The sequence below is a fragment of the Xenopus laevis genome, chromosome 5L, assembly GCF_017654675.1.
Source record: "Xenopus laevis strain J_2021 chromosome 5L, Xenopus_laevis_v10.1, whole genome shotgun sequence".
Taxonomy (NCBI): domain Eukaryota; kingdom Metazoa; phylum Chordata; class Amphibia; order Anura; family Pipidae; genus Xenopus; species Xenopus laevis.
Genome location: NC_054379.1, coordinates 82,730,538 through 82,748,540, shown reverse-complemented (window position 1 = coordinate 82,748,540; position 18,003 = coordinate 82,730,538). Strand labels below are relative to the sequence as shown.

The 18,003-nt window shown below is 37.9% G+C and overlaps 1 protein-coding gene across 5 annotated transcripts in view; it reads left to right on the top strand.

Annotated features, from left to right (window-relative positions):
* Positions 1–18,003, top strand: part of crybg1.L (crystallin beta-gamma domain containing 1 L homeolog) — a 141,934-nt gene that overhangs the window by 88,432 nt on the left and 35,499 nt on the right. For all 5 annotated transcript variants that reach the window (XM_018263346.2, XM_018263347.2, XM_018263348.2 and 2 more), the window contains 4 exons: positions 598–2,315; positions 4,874–8,315; positions 17,130–17,177; positions 17,267–17,385. In XM_018263346.2, coding sequence (XP_018118835.1) covers positions 598–2,315; positions 4,874–8,315; positions 17,130–17,177; positions 17,267–17,385 — 5,327 coding nt within the window. The remainder of the gene's footprint in view (positions 1–597; positions 2,316–4,873; positions 8,316–17,129; positions 17,178–17,266; positions 17,386–18,003) is intronic.

Sequence of the window (18,003 nt, the reverse complement as noted above, 5' to 3'; positions counted from 1 at the left end):
AAGGCACTGTAGTAGGCAAAATTAGCCCCCCTATAAGATATATTGAATCTAACTGTCAATGAGAAAATGAAGAGAAATAGTGAAGATAAACTTGATTATTTCAGAAACAGTACAGAATTTTAAATTGATTGTATTTAGAAAGTTTCTTATTTCAGTACAGTGAAGCTCATTTTCGCGATAGTTCCCTTTAAGTATCTTTTCCACAGCATCCAGGTTAACTGCAAATCGTGTATTTACTACAAACAGGGCAGGTGCAAGGCATTGAGCCATATGTATATATGTTGAAGGCAGTGCACAAAATTTTGGGGTAAATAATTCTTCTTCTGGTATAAAATGAGGTACAGGTGATGGATAACACACACAAATAAATTAATACCTATAACCCCATACCCACACATCTTGATTCTGTATTGCCATCAATAGGCCAGTGCCACAGATAGAACAGATGAGGGAGAGCTTGCACTGGGGTAGTTCAGGTACACATACTTACATACAGGTATGTAATAAGGAAGGCAACACCCTTTGTGTAAATGCAGGATGCTGCTTTAATCTAAGCATATGTTTTCCTGATACATTTTTTCTGCTTTTCTGTTTTAGTCTAGGGCACAGCCAGCCGAGTCGCCTAAGAAAGACGGTGCTAAAAAACCTGTTTTAGGGAAGATTGGAAACCTCTTCAATTCCAACAGAAAGAGACAAAGCAAAACCATTCCAGACTCTCCCACAAGTCCTACTAATGAAAAGACTGGAATCACTACTAGGACCACAGAACGTAAAAGATCCTCGGGGACTGCTGGAACAAAAGCCCAGAATCAAGAAAACACTGCCTCCCCTTCAGAAGCTGTATTAGGTAATATTTTACAGCAGTGCTCAGAGGAGGGAGACAGTCCATGTGTCAGTCTAAGTGAAAACGAAGCTAATAATGGTAACTTTGACAATGGATTATCTAAGATGCTGCAGGTCAGTGAAAATAACCCATCTAGACTAGAGAGCAAGGCATGTGTCTCATCAACTGAAAGTACTGTTAATATATCTTTAGACAAAAGTAAAAGCTCTTTGTCTAGACCTGAAAAGCAAAGTAGCGCTGATAGGAGTGGAAGAACTTTCTCTAATCTAGCTGTCAGGCGACAATCTTCTTCTGACAGTGATTCAACTAAAAATAGCTGTAGAAAACAGCAAAGCAGTGTTTATAAAGAAGAGTCACCTAGAGCACAAACAAAGAAAAATACCAAATTATCCAGCAAACCAACAGATTCAAAACAAGAAAAACTTGTTCCAGCTGTGGATAGTGAAGCACATCAAGCTGCAAAGTTGTCTTTAGACACTGCCTCTAAAAATAATGAAAGAAAAAGACTACAGCTGCAAGAAGCATCAAATGACCGTAACAGTTTAAACGAGAGCGTGCATGTTGTTGCTGCTGCTTCCCATCAAGCTTCATCAGATCAGGAAAATGACCCCATATCTCAGACAGAAAATCTGAATGGACAAAAATACGATGAGAGCAAGTGTGGTGCAAATGTGTTAGCTTTTGATATTTATCTGACGAACGCCACTGAAACAATCTCTCCAGCACAACTAGAGAATTTTATTAACGGAGAGACAATGGAAAAAAACCCAAACAGTAGAAAAACAAACAGAAAGAGAAGGTCTCTCAAGAGTCAGAGTAGTCAGAATGGTGAGAAAAAGACTGAAAGCCCCATGTTAGATGAACAGAACACCGACCTTGCTTTCAATTTTGAAGCAGTGACAGAAAAAATGACAATATGTGAGAGTAAACCTTTACCTCTGTCACCTGATACTACTAGTCCATTATCAGCCAACCAAGATGTCAGGGCAGGGGCTAATCACAAATTGTCACCTAAGGGTGAATCAGACAAAGGTAAACAGCAACACCCAACCTCCAGTCCTATAAGCAAAAAAAAAGAAAAGGAAAATCAGTCTGGCTCCATTCCTGCTTCTCCAACTGCCCGCAAAGCTCAAGGTTCTCCTTTTAAAAATCAGCCAGGGACACCTGCCAAAGCAACTGAAGGTTCTGTTTCCACAACAAAAGCCGCCTATGTGGAAAAAGTATCTGTGCCTGGATCTTCTACTGGAAGTAGTAGGGAAGATTGTATGACGCTGTCATGTGAGAGTGCTGAGGCGTTTACATCACAGACTGCAGGTGCCCCGTCTGAGAACAGGAGGACACTGACTGATGGAGAACAGAGTCCCCTTCTGCTGGGCAGCTCCACTCAGTCACCATCTGAGTTCAGCATTATAAACCACAAAGCCTCCTCTACAGACATCTCAAAGCCCACCGTAACCACAAAGCTCAATATGTAAGTACACATGTGCCTTTCTAATGCAGGCTAGTATTTTACAATAGACATTAGCTCTCCTAATATTAATTTTTCTTTTTTGCATTAAGTACTAAATGAGTTTTTTACTGCTGTTATTAACTGCTGTTATAAAATGGCAATTATGAAGGGAGGAAAAAAAGAGAAATCGACATATAGTATAGTATTTTCGGAAATATTCGTTCCACACCAGGTGCTTGCATACAAAATTTCTATTTTGTTATATTTGTTCCCCTTTTTCCAAAATTTCCTCTATTTTAATCCTCCATTTCGGGGGCTGTGCTTTTACTTCTCAATATGCATGTGTATCTTCCACCAACAAATGGTTAAAGTGCCTACTTACAAGACTTTTTATTTTTTCAACCACGTATAATAGTGTTTTCTTTTCCCTTTGGGACAAACTTCTGTGCCTTCCACCAAAAAATGGCTAAAGTGCTTACTTACAAGACCTTGATGTATGACTCGCATGTAGTATTAATCCCATGTAGTATTATTTTACGACCCTTTCTTCTTTTCTCAGTTCCTCCAATCACTCCCACATGGAATAGAGACATATATTGTGTAATACGTTTTAATAAATATTTAAAAACTTGCATAAAAATTTTACACTCACATTTTAATCGAGTTTCACAAACATTTCGATAAAATCAGCTGTCCTTAGCAGGTTGCCCAGGTCTTTCCGGGGTAGGAATAGAAGAGCCGGCTTTTCCTATCCCTCGTGGTTGCGTTCCTTTTCCTATATGAAGCATTCCACAGTTGAGAGACTGAATTAGGATCGGCAGGAGGGGACTAAACTAAAGGACTAACTTTTTTCATTTCTGGTGCATATTTTGCACTTTGTGCATGTATTGCATTTAGAGAATTTCTGTATAAAATGGCAATTGTCTGAAACAGTAATACAAATAATTATAAAAGGAGTTAGACCTTACCAACATGTTCATTGTTTCCCAACAGCTTTGTAGCTAGTTGAGAAACTGATTCTGTTTTTTGTTCAGCAGATATAACCGCAGTTATAACAGTATAATTGTAGGAAATATGCAATATTTAGGAATCACCAGGCATACCATATGCTAAGCAATATGTTTGCATTAGAAGATCTTTATAAAGGGTGTTCAGTCATAAAAAGTGTAAGATTTTTAGAGTTATGCCATAACATTAATATTTATGTAAAATATTTGCTAAACAGTTAAGCTTTTATAATTCGCAATTTTCTTTAAGTGTTATATTTCAAAATAATTAATACAATAATTCCAGAGATACATTTTATCAAGCCATTTGGTCATATTTGAAATTGCTTGCGTTGTTCTACAGAGTCAGATAAGCAAGAGCGACCTTGTAAGTTAAAAATTAACAGGCCTGATTGCAAAGTCAAACTGTACCTGCCTTTTTAAAGAGATTTTTTTTTTAAATAAATTAAATATCAATAACTGCAACAAGGTATTGAATGATTCAACCAATTAATTATTAAACACCCATTTCCTTTCAACAAGCTAAATATTTGGCCTTGTTGCTTTGAAAATTGTGCAAACATTTGCTATTTTGGTAAATCCAAAATAAAATAATGTTAAACAGCTAATATAGAATTTGTGGCTATTGTTGTACTGGACAACTTTCCAACTACAATTCAACACTAAAATATTTACACGTTTATTGGAGTTGCATATGAATTTGGCAGCAAAACAGATTCCTATAAAGACAAAAAAGTGGTATTTATATTTTTCCCTGTCCTTGGAGGAGGAGCTCTCTCTTGAGATGTGTTGCCTGTGGACTTTCAAGTCATAACTGATATACAAAGCAACCAGTCATTAAGAACCTCTCTTAGATGTCATTTAACTACTAGGAGAGAGAGAGAGAATGGTATTCATATCTAGTTATTTACACAATATACATCTTCTCCACAATTCACAACACAGGACACAACATCCACAAATACACACAAAAATGTTGATGTCAATTTAGTTTTAAAGATGCCCCCCAAAACCTACAGTATTAGTTTGTCTAATCATTGCAAGCTTTCTGACTGTTAGAGTTCCCTGTTTCCTAAGACGATGATTGTAAAGCTAGGTTGGCTTGTAATATTTACACTATGACTTAGATCTGGTGAAATGGAAGCAAACATATGCAAATGGTGCAATATGAAAAGCAACATGGGTATGAAATTACAGAAAAAATGGACTAATATGTTAAAGACTGTAATGCCTAAAGGCAGGCAAAGAAGAATGAATGTTTGTAGTGGTCACCTGTATTGTACAGATATCAAATAATCAGATAAATAATTGACTTAACCTTAGTCATATTTTAGAAGCCATTCAAAAAGAGACTGCATAAACTAAAAATCATTTTTAAAACATGCAGTAATTTGCTCTTAACTAAGGCTAAAACTGTAGAATATGTAATTTCTTAAAATTATGTCACTATTAGGTTTGTAATTTAGCATGTGGTTTTGTTTTCTTCATCATTTGAATATTGTTGTAATTTCACATAATTTTTTTTCTAAAAGAGATGTTGTACTAATATGAATTTTTTGTTTGATATTTTAGTGCACCTAAACCAAAGAATGTGGAATTGCCTATCAAATCAAAGCTTACTGGCAGCACCGAAAGTTTGAAGGACCCTACGACAGGACAAGCCATCCATAGAGGAAACACCGCTACTAAGGTTTCTTTGTTTGAAAACAAAAAAACAAGCCAAAAGCAAATAGATTTCTATGCAACAAAGAGCATCTCCCAGCCAAAGAAATATGTTGGAAGAGCCAAACTAAACTTTGGTAAGACTTCTAAAGGAAAAGATTGCATTTTGGCTAGCAAACAGATCACTGAACCGAAAAGTCCTGATGTAAACAAAAAAGAGGACATTCCTTCAGAAGCAAAAGCCAAAAAAGGTGCAGGTGAGCTAGATTATGGCAATAATAAATTAGAGAATAAAGTTAAGCCTGAAAACCATCTGCTGGACCAAACGCTAAAGGACAACAACAAAGATGGCTTAGATACATCCACATTTTCAGAGGCATCTGGAACAGAAAGTGATGGGCAACTAAAACATATTTCAGAAACTGGTTTAAATGCAGAAGATACATTGTCAAATTTGCCATTAGATTGTTCTGTTCATTTTAATGAAGAGATAGCTCTGCTGCCCAACAAAGCAAATTTTGATTCAAACTATTTGGATTCTGGTCTTAAAGAAAAGTATAGTACAGGTATGGGAAATTTCAATACAAACACTACAACGCAAGCAAATTTACAGGGAACAGAACAAAAAAGCAGCACTCCTTTATTATCAGATAATAATGAGTTGTCAGCCCCCTATACTGATAAAGTTCAAGACAATGACAATGAAGAAGAGAGAGATTTTTCAAAAGAACTACCACCAGTGCATTCTGCTCAGGTTAATAAAAAGTCCAAGACACATTTGTGTGAAAACGAGAAGAAATCTCAGGAAATTGAAACTGTAATAAGTGTTAGCGGTCAAAATAATGTGCAGATTTGTACAGAGAAACATAATGCGCTAGCTGAGAAAGATGTTTCAAAACAAACAAAACAGCACATTGATGACTCCAATGACTCTAAATTACAACCTTTCATTAATGATTTACATGTTTCTCACCAGGAAAGCAAGAACTCATTGAATGCTAAATTATTAGACATAACTTCACATAAGCAGGCAGATATACAAACACCGGTAAATGAAAACTCTTTGCTTGGTCAATACATAGTTGCTGACACCCTGAGCCAAACACAGGAAAATCAAAATATATCTGTAGTGAGTGAATCTAATAATGAAATTCTGCAGACAAAAACAACTGATATGCCACATGATGATCATTTGAGTACAGATTTAGAGAAAGAAGCCAACATTGCTGTTTTTCAAACAGAAACAGATGGGAAGAATTATGAAGCCATATCTGGCAACAATGTCAGCCAAACAGGTTGTACTACAGGCATACCACAAAAACCACAGGAACTAAATGTAAGTACAGACGTAGAGAAAGAGTATTCTGTTTTTCACTCAGAAGCAGTCAATAAAATCTACAAAGACAACTCTTCTATAGAAAATAGCCAAACAAGGTATGCACCACACATGGCACATACAGCTCAGGAGGAAAATTTAAGTATAGTTTTGCATAAGGAAAGTCTTATGGCTGTTGTTCACTCACAGTCAACTGAGAATATCCATGAAGATATCTCTGAAAAGTCTGTCACTGGTAATAATGGCAGCCAAATGAAAAGCATATTAGAAACATCACATACACAACACGAAGAAAATCAAAGTGCAGTTTTGCGGAAACAAACTAATGCACAGATTTTAGAACTAGAATTAACTGAGAAGGTGTGTGAAGATGACATGACTGTTTGTGGTGATAACGTCAGCCAAATAAATTCTATAATAGACACTGCACATACAACACAGGGGAGAAATCTAAGCACGGTTTTACAGAAGGAAACAAATCTTCCTGTTTTGCATTCAATAGTAACTGAGGGAATACAAGAAAATGTGTCTCACAAGTCAACTATGCCTAATAATGACAGATATACCAGTAAAACACAGGAAACACCTCTTATACCACAGGAAGAAAAGCAGAGTATAGATTTACAGGAAGAAAGTAATGTTAATTTGCACCCTGAAACAACTATTGAAAGTTTGCCTGAATCAGTCAAGAATGAAAGTGATATATGCATTCAAAGTGGTTTGGATCTCGGGAATCAACAGGAAGATATCACCCATGGTGTGACCGTGCTTTCCTTAAAAGATGATGATGCTGCCTGTGAGCAAATTGCTTTTGTGAATGATAATCAGTTGTCACAAAATGTTGCTAACACTGAAGATGCAACAAACCAAAGTTGTTCTGCAGATTCTGAAAAAATAGATGTAATTTCAGCAAATGAAATTGACAAAAATGGCGTGCCTGACGACACCGTGAATCATTCAGTTTCTATCTATAATCAAAATGGTTGTGTGGGTGGAACAGAATCTCGAAGTAATGCCACTCTGCAATATGCAGTGGATACCGAAGAGCAATTAGAAAATTTCCAAAAAAGTCCAGAAAAAATTCTGAGCGGTTCTGTAACCAGTGACGATAGCATCTTTGATTCATCTTCAGATATGGAACAGTTTGCAGAAGCAATCAGAAAGCTGGAAAGCCCAATAACGATTCCTCAAAAAATAAAAAAGGCTAGAACTCCAAAGTCTCCAAGCCAATATTATGGTTTGCCCCCCATCCATGAGGACTTTTTAGAGAAGATACTGGATTCTGAAACCTTCTCATTTGGCTTAGGAAGAAAAGAGAAGGCAAGTAACATTGCACCCCTGTCCCTGTTTAAACTGCAAAGCAAAGAGACTGCTGAGAAGTTAAAGCCAAAGCGGGCATCTACTGAGCAAAGTTTGCTTTTGAAATCTCTGAAACCAACTAGGGAAACCCCTTCAAAACCACAGGAAACATGTGACAAGGAAAATGCAGATGTTACTGACTTTGCAGTCAAACGATCTCGCATAGAATCAATGTACGCTGGATCAAAATCAACAAGTGTCTCCCGATCAGAGGAAAATATATTTTCTCCTACTGTGACCACTGTCAGCAGTATTACTACCTCATTTGCAACAGATAACAAAGATTCTGATTTCAGAACTATGGACTCTTTAAATACTGCTCAGGTGTCTGAAAAAGAGAGTAAGCGGAACATTGAAACAAATGAATCTTTAGGGCTGGCTATGCATAATGATTTTTCACTATTATCATTCCCAGACATCATGGAAAATAATTTGCAAATCAGCGCTGCTTCACAACTTTCTCAACATTCTGAATTACAGCTGCCTGCAGCTATAAATCCATCTTCAGCTGTTGTGAATGTGTTTCCTGAAGCCCCTCCAGAGAACACTACAAAATCTTGTTCTTTGAACAGTGATAGTTCTGCCAAAAATGTGTCGGATATATTTTATTTTAAGGGAGAGGATCCAAACCATATTCTGTCAAATATTGGCTCACTGGTAAGTTTATTGTGTCTTAATTGTGAAAGCTGATGTGATTTGTCATGGTATGTGCCAATTATCACTGGGTATGCAGTGCATAGATTGTGATGTTTTTTGAATAAAATTTACTGTTAAAGAGGACCTGTCACCTTGAGACATAAGTAATGTATATCTTTTCCCTCCTTAGTTTGACCCTTTAGTCAGCTGTTTTTGTCTATATCTGAAACGGATTAGAAAATCTCCTACATGTAAAAAGTGCTTCATAGGCGCTGCCATGTTGAAACAGGACCCCTTTGTTTTCTGTGTGTGGATTGTGCCAAACTGCCAAATCTCATGGATGCTTAGTGATAGAGTATACTCTGTGATAGACTGGCTCTGTACCACTCATGTCACACCAGCACTTGATATTCTATTAGGATTGTTTGAAACACATCGTTCTATTCAGATTGTGTGGGCTTTTACTAAAAAATCTCATAAACTATGAAATTACCGAAACGCTAAAACTTGCTAAAACTGTGCAGTTCTTGGGGCTCATTCATAAACACTGGGCAAATCTGCACCTGGACAATAACCAATTAAATGTTTGCTTTCAAAGTTCAACCTGCAGCTGCCTGTAAAAAGCCATTCACCGATCGGTTGCTATGGGCTACTGCCCAGGTGCACATTTGCCCAGTGTTTATAAATGAGCCCCCTTTAGCTTAAAGTCAACCCCAAAATAAAAATGTGCCTAATAAAATAAATAAATAATAAAATAAATAAATAATAAATAAAGACACTGCTGGGATTTAGGGTTAAATATAAAAATCAGGAAAGTGTGTGTGAAGGGTAAAGTAACTCAATACTTTTGCTTGTCAAGAGTAGACTAATTGTTTACATGAAGAGCAGAAAGAAGCAGCATTATGGTTAAACTTTAGCTGCTACTTCTGCTAATACCGGCAAACGTAGCTCCTTATCTGACATATGACACCCCCTCCCTTCTTCCTCCTCCGTGCTCATAAACCTTACTGATGTTGTGCTTCCCAGTACTATCTGTGCTTAGAGCAGAAAGCAGCAGGACTATAGTTAAACTTTAGCTGCTACTTCTGCTCTGTAATACCGGCAAACGGAGCGCCTTATCTGACACCCCCACCCTCTCCTTCTCAGTAGCGATTCTAGAGGGGGGCGGGCCCTGGTGCGTGATGCGCAGCCGGGCCCCGCCCCCTCCATACGGCTGCATTTCTCAGTGGCACACGGACTGCCGGGGGGCCCTGAGGGGGTGCGGGCCCTGGCCCGCTCGCACCCCCTGCTCCCCCGGTAGTTCCGCCACTGCTCCTTCTCCCTCCTCCGTGCTGATAAACTTTACCGATGTGCTTCCCCATTCTATGTGCTTTTGAACTCCTATACAAATTCACGCGCTGTAGTCCTCCAGCCCCTGACAACTGCAGAAACTGGAGATATCGCGAGAGGAGTGTGCAGGGCTAATTCTACCCATGATGCCTTGCTCTCCTGACTTTCAGGAAAGTCAGGGCTTCAGTCAGTATCTCGTGGACATTTTCAAAAGTAGTTATAAAATGAGATTTAGTGAGATTTGAGTTTAATAAATTGAGGTATGTGGTTTGTTTTAACAGTTTTATTGCCTTCCTAGTGTTAACTCAATCGTGACAGGTTTCCTTTAAGGGTAACCGTACCCCCCCTTTATGCCTGCATTTGGGCTTGTGTAGAAATCTGATTCCACAGGCTGAAAGGAAACCATGTTACTCTGACAAACCATTTCCAACTAACCGTGTAGTGCAACCCTTCCTCATATTGTTTCAATGTTAAAGGAACAGTAACATCAAACATGAAAGTGTTTTAAAGTAATAAAAATATAATGTAGTGTTGTCCTGCACTGTAAAACTGCTGTTCTGCTTCAGAAAACATTACTTTTCTTTATATAAACAAGGTGCTGTGTAGCATTGGGGGCAGCCATTCAAAGGAGAAAACGCTCAAGTTACACAACTTATAGCAGATATGTTCTTTAGAACATAATGGTGTTATCTGTTATCTACTATTTAACCTGTGCCATATAGCCTTTTTTTAATTTCTGCCGCTGCAGCCTTTTTATATGAACTATAGTAGTGTTTCTGAAGCAAACAGAACATGATATTTTCTTTACAGAATCACTATATATTTTATATATATATATATATATATATATATATATATATATATATATATATATATATATATAGTGAAGCAAGGTGGAAGATCTCTAGAAGGGGAGGGGGAAGAAAGCTGGTCCCTGCAGCATAGGCAAACCATCCCACTTTCCTTTCAATCTGTGAAGCATCAGGTATTTCTGTATAACAAAAAGCCTTTTTTTTTCAAGTTGAAATAGTTTTTATGCACCTTTTTTACTTAAGCCCAACTAAATGTGCTCACGTCAAGAAGGGGGTATATTTTACCTTTGTTAAGAAGCCTTGCTCAACTTGCAGTCAGCCAGTACAACTTTCTTAAATATTAGGGCAAGGCCAGACGTGGTGTGTTTAAAAAAGCTCCGCCAGACGTAAATACGCATTGACTGCACTACCACTGAAACAAATGGAAAACGCACTATGGCAATTCACACAGGGTGCTTGCAAGCCGAAATCTGCCACAGGACGCCAGTATTGGCGTTTTTCAGCAGAAACGCCAATACGTCAAGAAACTACCAACTCAATAGACTCTATGGGATCTGCACGTTTGAAACCACACTTTATGTAAATAAGCAGCGTATTTTAAATATGGCGTCCAAATTCTCAATGAGAATAATGAGAAGTGCATGTTGGGAAAAGAAAAAGAAAAGAAACCTACGTGCTGAAAAACGCATGAAAAACGAATGTTGAGGGTCGCGTGTGGTTTCAGTGGTGTATTTACGCCCTGCATTTTTTTTTTTTAACGGCATGTCTGGCCTTGCCCTTATAGTTGGACCTCCAACTTAGACCCATTGCTCCGGGTCCAGATTTTAGAAAGGAATAATTTTGTGAAGCTTCAAGTTTAATTTTCACCTTCTCTTGTCTCTGGTTTCTTACAGGGGAGATAAACACAAAAATGTATTTATGTAAACTTATGAGTGCTTTTCTGCGCACATTTGCAATTTATATGCATGTTATGTTTTTTTGTGGTTATTGAGATTTTTATTTAACTTTTAGCTTCATCCCTACTTGCATATTTCCTGAGCTTACTTCCTGCAGTCTACTGTAGCAGTTGATACATTCATTGCTGATGTTCCTGTATCAAACAATGCAGCAAATTGCAACAACTTAAAATTAAATTAGTGATGTGTGGGTTGACCCCAGGACTCCACTAGAGGAAGAAAATATACATTTAAAACTCAAATCTTAAAAAGTCACAAAAATAGAAAAAATCAAATCAAATAAGTTGTTATACTAAAAAACAACAGAACTTAAAAGTGTTTAAAGAGAACATAAGCCTTTCATTCGGCATAGCTTCAAACTTTAATTGCTGGACTTCCAGCATATTGCAATAATTCATCAAGAGTTAAATCATGCTGGGCGTAATAGTCTAGCAACTTTAGGATTCTTAAAGAAAATGTTATGTGAACATGACTATAATATACCTGTGCAGTTCATTTTGTTATTGACTTATATGAGTTTAGATTATGTACTTATGTAAGTTTAAAGGACGCACCGAATCCAGGATTTGGCTTTTATCAGCAAGATTCAGCCAAATCCAAGTGCCTGGCCGAACTAATTCGCTAAACTCATGCACCCAGACCGTGGTTCTCTTTGGCTCTTGCTTGCGATAACTTGCATATGCAATCGGTTCAAGATATGAATTCTGCTTACGTTTTAACATCACTTATCTTTATCATGAGGTTAAGGATCAAACTGTTTATGGTTTTATGCTTATTATATAAACAGATAAATACAAATCTAGAAAACAGATTTAAAGGGGAAAAGCAGTCATTTGCATAATTAAAGTAAATTTAATGTTAAGCATATTTATAACACTTAATATTTTGACTGGTTTAAAAGTTATTTGTTAACATAATTACTATTTAACGCAGTATCTAGATGTTTAAATTCTCTGCACTATTGGTTCAGATTCATGAAACAATGTAGCAGCAGCTACGGATTACTGCTACATTGTCAGAACCAGAGCACATAAAGAGTTGCTTTCAATTGCAAATCTATTTACAAATAACTTTAAAACCACTCGGCCAGATATCAGACAGGTTTGATTTTGTTTTTTGTGATCGAGGACTGCATGAGCTGTCCTCGTTCCGTCTGCGCCCATTTCCTTTGCAGTAATCTGATCGTTTGGTTTTAACCCAATATGCCAAAGGCAGGGCAACCTTGACAAATGAGCAGATCTTATGATTTATGGCCACCTTTAATTAGAGCAATATGACTAAAAATTATGAACTGCAAAGTAAGAGAGTAGAAGAATGAGGGAAGCCATTCTCCATTGTTTTTATTGTTAAGGCTTCTTAAAGGGGTTGTTCACCTTTGAATTAACTTTTAGTTTAATGTAGAGCGATATTCTGAAACAATTTGCAATTGGTTTTCATTTTTTATTATTTGTGTTTTTGAGCTATTTAGCCTTTTATGCAACAGCTCTCCAGATTTAGACAATCTGGTTGCTAAGGTCCAAATTCCCCTAGCAACCATGCACTGATTTGAATAAGAGGCAGGAATATGAAAAGGAGAGGCCTGAATAGAAAGATGGGGAATAAAAAATAGCAATAACAATAAATGTGATGCCTTACAGAGCATTTGCATTTTTAGAGGGGGTCAGCGACCCCCACTTGAAAGCTGGAAAGGGTCTGAAGAAAAAGGCAAATAACTCAAAAAGTATAACATATAAATAATGAATCAAATTGCATAGTTGCTAGTAATTGAACATTCTGTAGCATACTAAAGTTACCTCATAGTTGAACCACCCATTTAACTCTGTAGTCATCCTGCTGGTAATTGTTGGTTTGGTGGTTCCATGAGGTGGTTGTCTGTTAACTGCTTATAATTTTTCATCCTACTTATGAGTTTGTAGAGCAGCAGTGTCTGGGGGGGAAAAGCTTACAAAAGTTTAATTTTGCTGGCACACAGAAGCAAGATGGCAGTAATCCCAGTTTATTCAGAAGCCAGTGCAGATTTTCCTGTAACCTGTATAATTCCTCTGCCAAATTGTGTAAATACCTCCATTTTTGCAGACTGGCCATTCTGAATGCTTGTTCATATACTCTCATTCCTTTCTCAAACCAGCCCACTACTCTTATAAAAGTCTAAAGCGCGACACAGCCCAAAATATGCTATTCATGGATCCAGATACTGCATATGAATTTTCTCTGTTTTGTACTGCAGTTCAGCATCTCTAACTGCAAATGTGCTCTTTTAGCATGAATAGAATTCTTGAGCCATAATTCAGGAGAAAGAAGAGAAAAGTCAACCCTCTCTTTGTGGTTACATAAAACTTTAAATAAATATAAAATACACCAATTATAAAAGTACAGCATTCAAAAGTACAGTTTCCATCCGTGTACGGCTACACAGAGCTGAGTGCTTCAAAATGCCTACTTATGTGTGTTTTAGCTCTGGTGGGCCCTGTGTAGCCACACACAGGTGAAAACTACTTTTAAATGCAGACACATGAAGAGCTGATTTCAGTGCATCCGCTTCTCTCCACCTTATTGATATTCATCTGGTGAAGAGAAGTGTTCCATACACTAGTGTGCCCTTGCACTTAGTTGACGATTGCCAAAACCTGTAAACCTTCATATGTCAGTGTGCTACCACATGTGTGTAAGAATGATTGCCCTTTTTTACGTCTATAATTAATGTCACAGCTCTGTGAAATATCTTGGCACTACATAAATACTTTGTAATAATGATGGTAGTTCTTTGCCAAATTCAGTGGGTCAATGGAATGCTGAAAGTAAACATTAGGGTAGTGCCACACCTTGTGATACAGGTAACTGCCAATAGTAATTGAAAGGACCTCATCATGAGAATACAGAGAATACCATGCGGAATGGTTGCACTCATATTAACGCAGCCTCCTTTCATGGAATCTGAATCACGGCACAGAGAAAACATGTGCTGGAATCCTCAAAATCCGCTAAATCCTATACGGACAATAAAATGTAAGGGCTCTACTTTGCTCTAGACACAGAAAAACAGAGAGAGAGAGAGCAATCCATGAAGCACTCACAGCCATCACCATCCAGTGTGTATCAAAAGGTTATTTATTGGTGCATGGTGTATCAACGGGTTTCGACTCACCTGGAGCCGTTGTCAGACATCTTCTGACCAGCACTCCCTTTAAAAGTTTAATAATTTTATTGTCATTCTGTAATATCCGACGTTTCGGTCCACATTTGATATTACAGAATGACAATTTTGTGTGGAATGTGACTTGTGCCTTCACTTTAGGAGAGAAATGCTTTCTGGCAGGCTGCTGTTTTTCCTTCTCAATGTAACTGAATGTGTCTCAGTGGGACATGGGTTTTTACTATTAAGTGTTGTTCTTAGATCTACCAGGCAGCTGTTATCTTGTGTTAGGGAGCTGTTATCTGGTTACCTTCCCATTGTTCTTTTGTTTGGCTGCTGGGGAGGAAAAGGGAGGGGGTGATATCACTCCAATTTGCAGTAAAGGGTGATTAAAGTTTATCAGAGCACAAGTCACATGACTTGGGGCAGCTGGGAAATTGACAATATGTCTAGCCCCATGTCAGATTTCAAAATTGAATATAAAAAAATCTGTTTGCTCTTTTGAGAAATGGATTTCAGTGCAGAATTCTGCTGGAGCAGCACTATTAACTGATTCATTTTGAAAAAAAACATTTTTCCCATGACAGTATCCCTTTAAAGTTCCTGGTTATAAAAAAAAAGAAATGTGGATTTCCTACCAGTCAGTATTGCTATGTGGGATGTACTGCTGAGCATACTACATTGATGTTGCTAATAATGCATGCTGGTGTTTGTAGTTGGCGCTAAGTAATGCTGTATTGAATCTTACAATCTTAAAATCTCCAAGCGCACTGGTTAAGTATTTTAAGTGCACTTACCATGCATCCAACTGGAATCCCCATATGTCCTATGCCTTCGGAATAGCGCACCGGTTGCTTTTACCGCCACTCATCGTCCAAATCTGCAGTCACACCTCCATCCTCTACCCTCCCTTCTCAGCCTTCAGTCATATGAACCCCGCCCTCAGCCATCCGCCCTCAGCCTTCCACCCTCAGTCCTCTGCCTTCCGCCATCAGTCCTCTTCCTTCCGCCCTCGCTCACCACTTTAAGACTGTCGGCTGAAAAGAGAGATCTGAGGGGGGAGTGCTGAGGAAAGAGGGTGGAGGGCTGAGCAGGGTAGGGCAGAGGGAAGAGGGTGGTCTGCATCACATGCACCTATATCTCTGTTATGATACTGGAGTTTATGCACACATCTCTCTGTCTAAAAACATTTTCCTTATTTATTTAAAAAAAAAAAAAAAAAAATCTGATTTATTTAAATAAATGGAAGATGAATTTAATATTCCTAAGCATTGTATGGTAGTTAGTAATGTGTCATGTAATAACAAAAGCTACTGCTGCAAAATGCTTTCCACCCCCTCCCGTGCAGTTGCTGCCATGCAGAATCTCCTGAGAAAGTAGGACTGCTTTGTGCAACTGGCGTGTTTTTCTTGTTTTGCAAAGAATTTTCTAGAAAAGATAAATGATATGACTTCTTTGATAGGCTTCCTTGCATGTCAGTTTTCAGGGAGTGTTTAAAGGCCTGCAGGGCAGTGGGAGAGTCCAACAGGGAGGAGCAAGGCTTTCCTAAGTCAAAAACTTTAGCCTTTTGCATGCAGTGATGAGAGAGGTGAAGTCAAGTAGTTTAATGATGGAGGTGCAGTATCTAGCAGGGGCACATCTGAAAACGATGAAGGAGCTGGTAAGAGTAGGAGGGAACAGACTAATTCTTAATATGCATGAACATTTGCTTTATATTTCATCTAGAAAGTAATGAATGGAGGTGATTCAAGGACAAACCGAATTTGCTGAAAAGAAGTTGTGCAAATATTCCGTACATCTGTGTATAACTTTTTTATTATGTGTAAAACCTGTCAACGTGATGTATTTATTTATAGAAAGTGTGTGAATTGTCTGTGTCACTACAGTTACAGTATATTTCAACATTTATATATTTACATTTAAACACACGGGGTCATTTATCAACACTGGGCAAGTTTGCCCATGGGCAGTGACCCATGGCAACCAATCAAACTGCTGCATTCATTGTTCTACTTGCAGCTGGCTTGAAAAAGATAATCACTGATTGGTTGCTATAGGTAACTGCCTTTGAGCAAATTTGCCCAGTGTTGATAAATGAGCCCTATAGATAAGATATAAAGTATACTGTTATACTGAATTATAAATTATACTGAATGACATCACATGGGAATACTGCTGTTCAACTGTGTCCATATAATTGGACAATAATTTCATTTAAAATGTCAGTTGAGATCTTGAGCAATCCGGGGGCCAGGACTGGACTGGGATTCAAAATAGGCCCTGACATTCCTAGTACACATAGGCCAACACAGCCCCCATCGGCCCACTTAGTAGTCACTTTCTATGGCATCTTACAGCAGCCCCTCTGGCATATACAGCCATAGGTTAGCAGAGTGGCAGCGTATGTAACACTGCAGTGTCATGGAGTTACCCAGGGAACTTGGAGTGCCACATCCTACTGGCTTCTAGTTAAACATTTCCTTGGCTTCTAGTTAAACATTTCCTTATTTTTAACAGTAGCTATGATATTTATATTCATAATAGGTGCCTGCTATATATTTTCATCTACCAGTAGAAGTAATGGTGCTTTTTTTTTTTTTTTAAGGCTTTTTCTGGGAAAGGCGTGGAGAAAATTAACCCCAGACCAGGAAAGGTAACAAAGCAATACATACTTTTTTTTCAGTTCTGAATATTCCATGGCACAGTACTTGTAATACATGTACCAAACTCTGACTTTTACAGATAGTGATATTCAGTGAAGCAAACTGTGATGGTACAATCTATGAAATCTTCACAGATGTTGCAGATTGTTCCTCTTGGGAGCTGTCACCAACCATTGGTATCAAGACCATAAGAGGATGGTAAGATGTTTTCATTTACAGGTTCTGCACAGTAGCTTTAAACTCGGCTTGGAACACAGGCCGGAATGTATAGGGTTTATTGGACTGATCTACTTTAATTCTGTGTAAAAAGAATCTACCTAATACTATAGAATGTAGTGGTATAACAGGCTTATATTGTATAGCATTTTGAGAGACTAGCTTACAAACATAGTTGGCAAATTGCCACAAATGCAGTTGTCAGTAGCAACCAAGGAAGTCTGTGGTGAGGGTCACACTATAAGCAATTTAAATTCTTAACTTTTATTTTGATTAAATCTTTATAGCATGGCTAGCTGTAGTTTTTGCACACCTGCTAAATGTATGAAAGCTGGGCCTACAGAGAGAGAGAAATGACAAGAAAGCAGGTGGACTGGCAGGTTTTTGATTTCCATTCAAACATTCCCACCCCTCGCATTCCTTTGCAGTTCTTTGTTGTAATGCTGCCCTGCAGAAAGATAGATTTATTATAGGGCAGGAAAAGTCAACATAGTATTACAGTCCAGAGCCTTTCACGATGTTCTGCAAACAATATGTTGAACTCCAAATAATCAACAATTTTTCATTCATTTATTTTGATCTGTAATAATAAAACGTAGC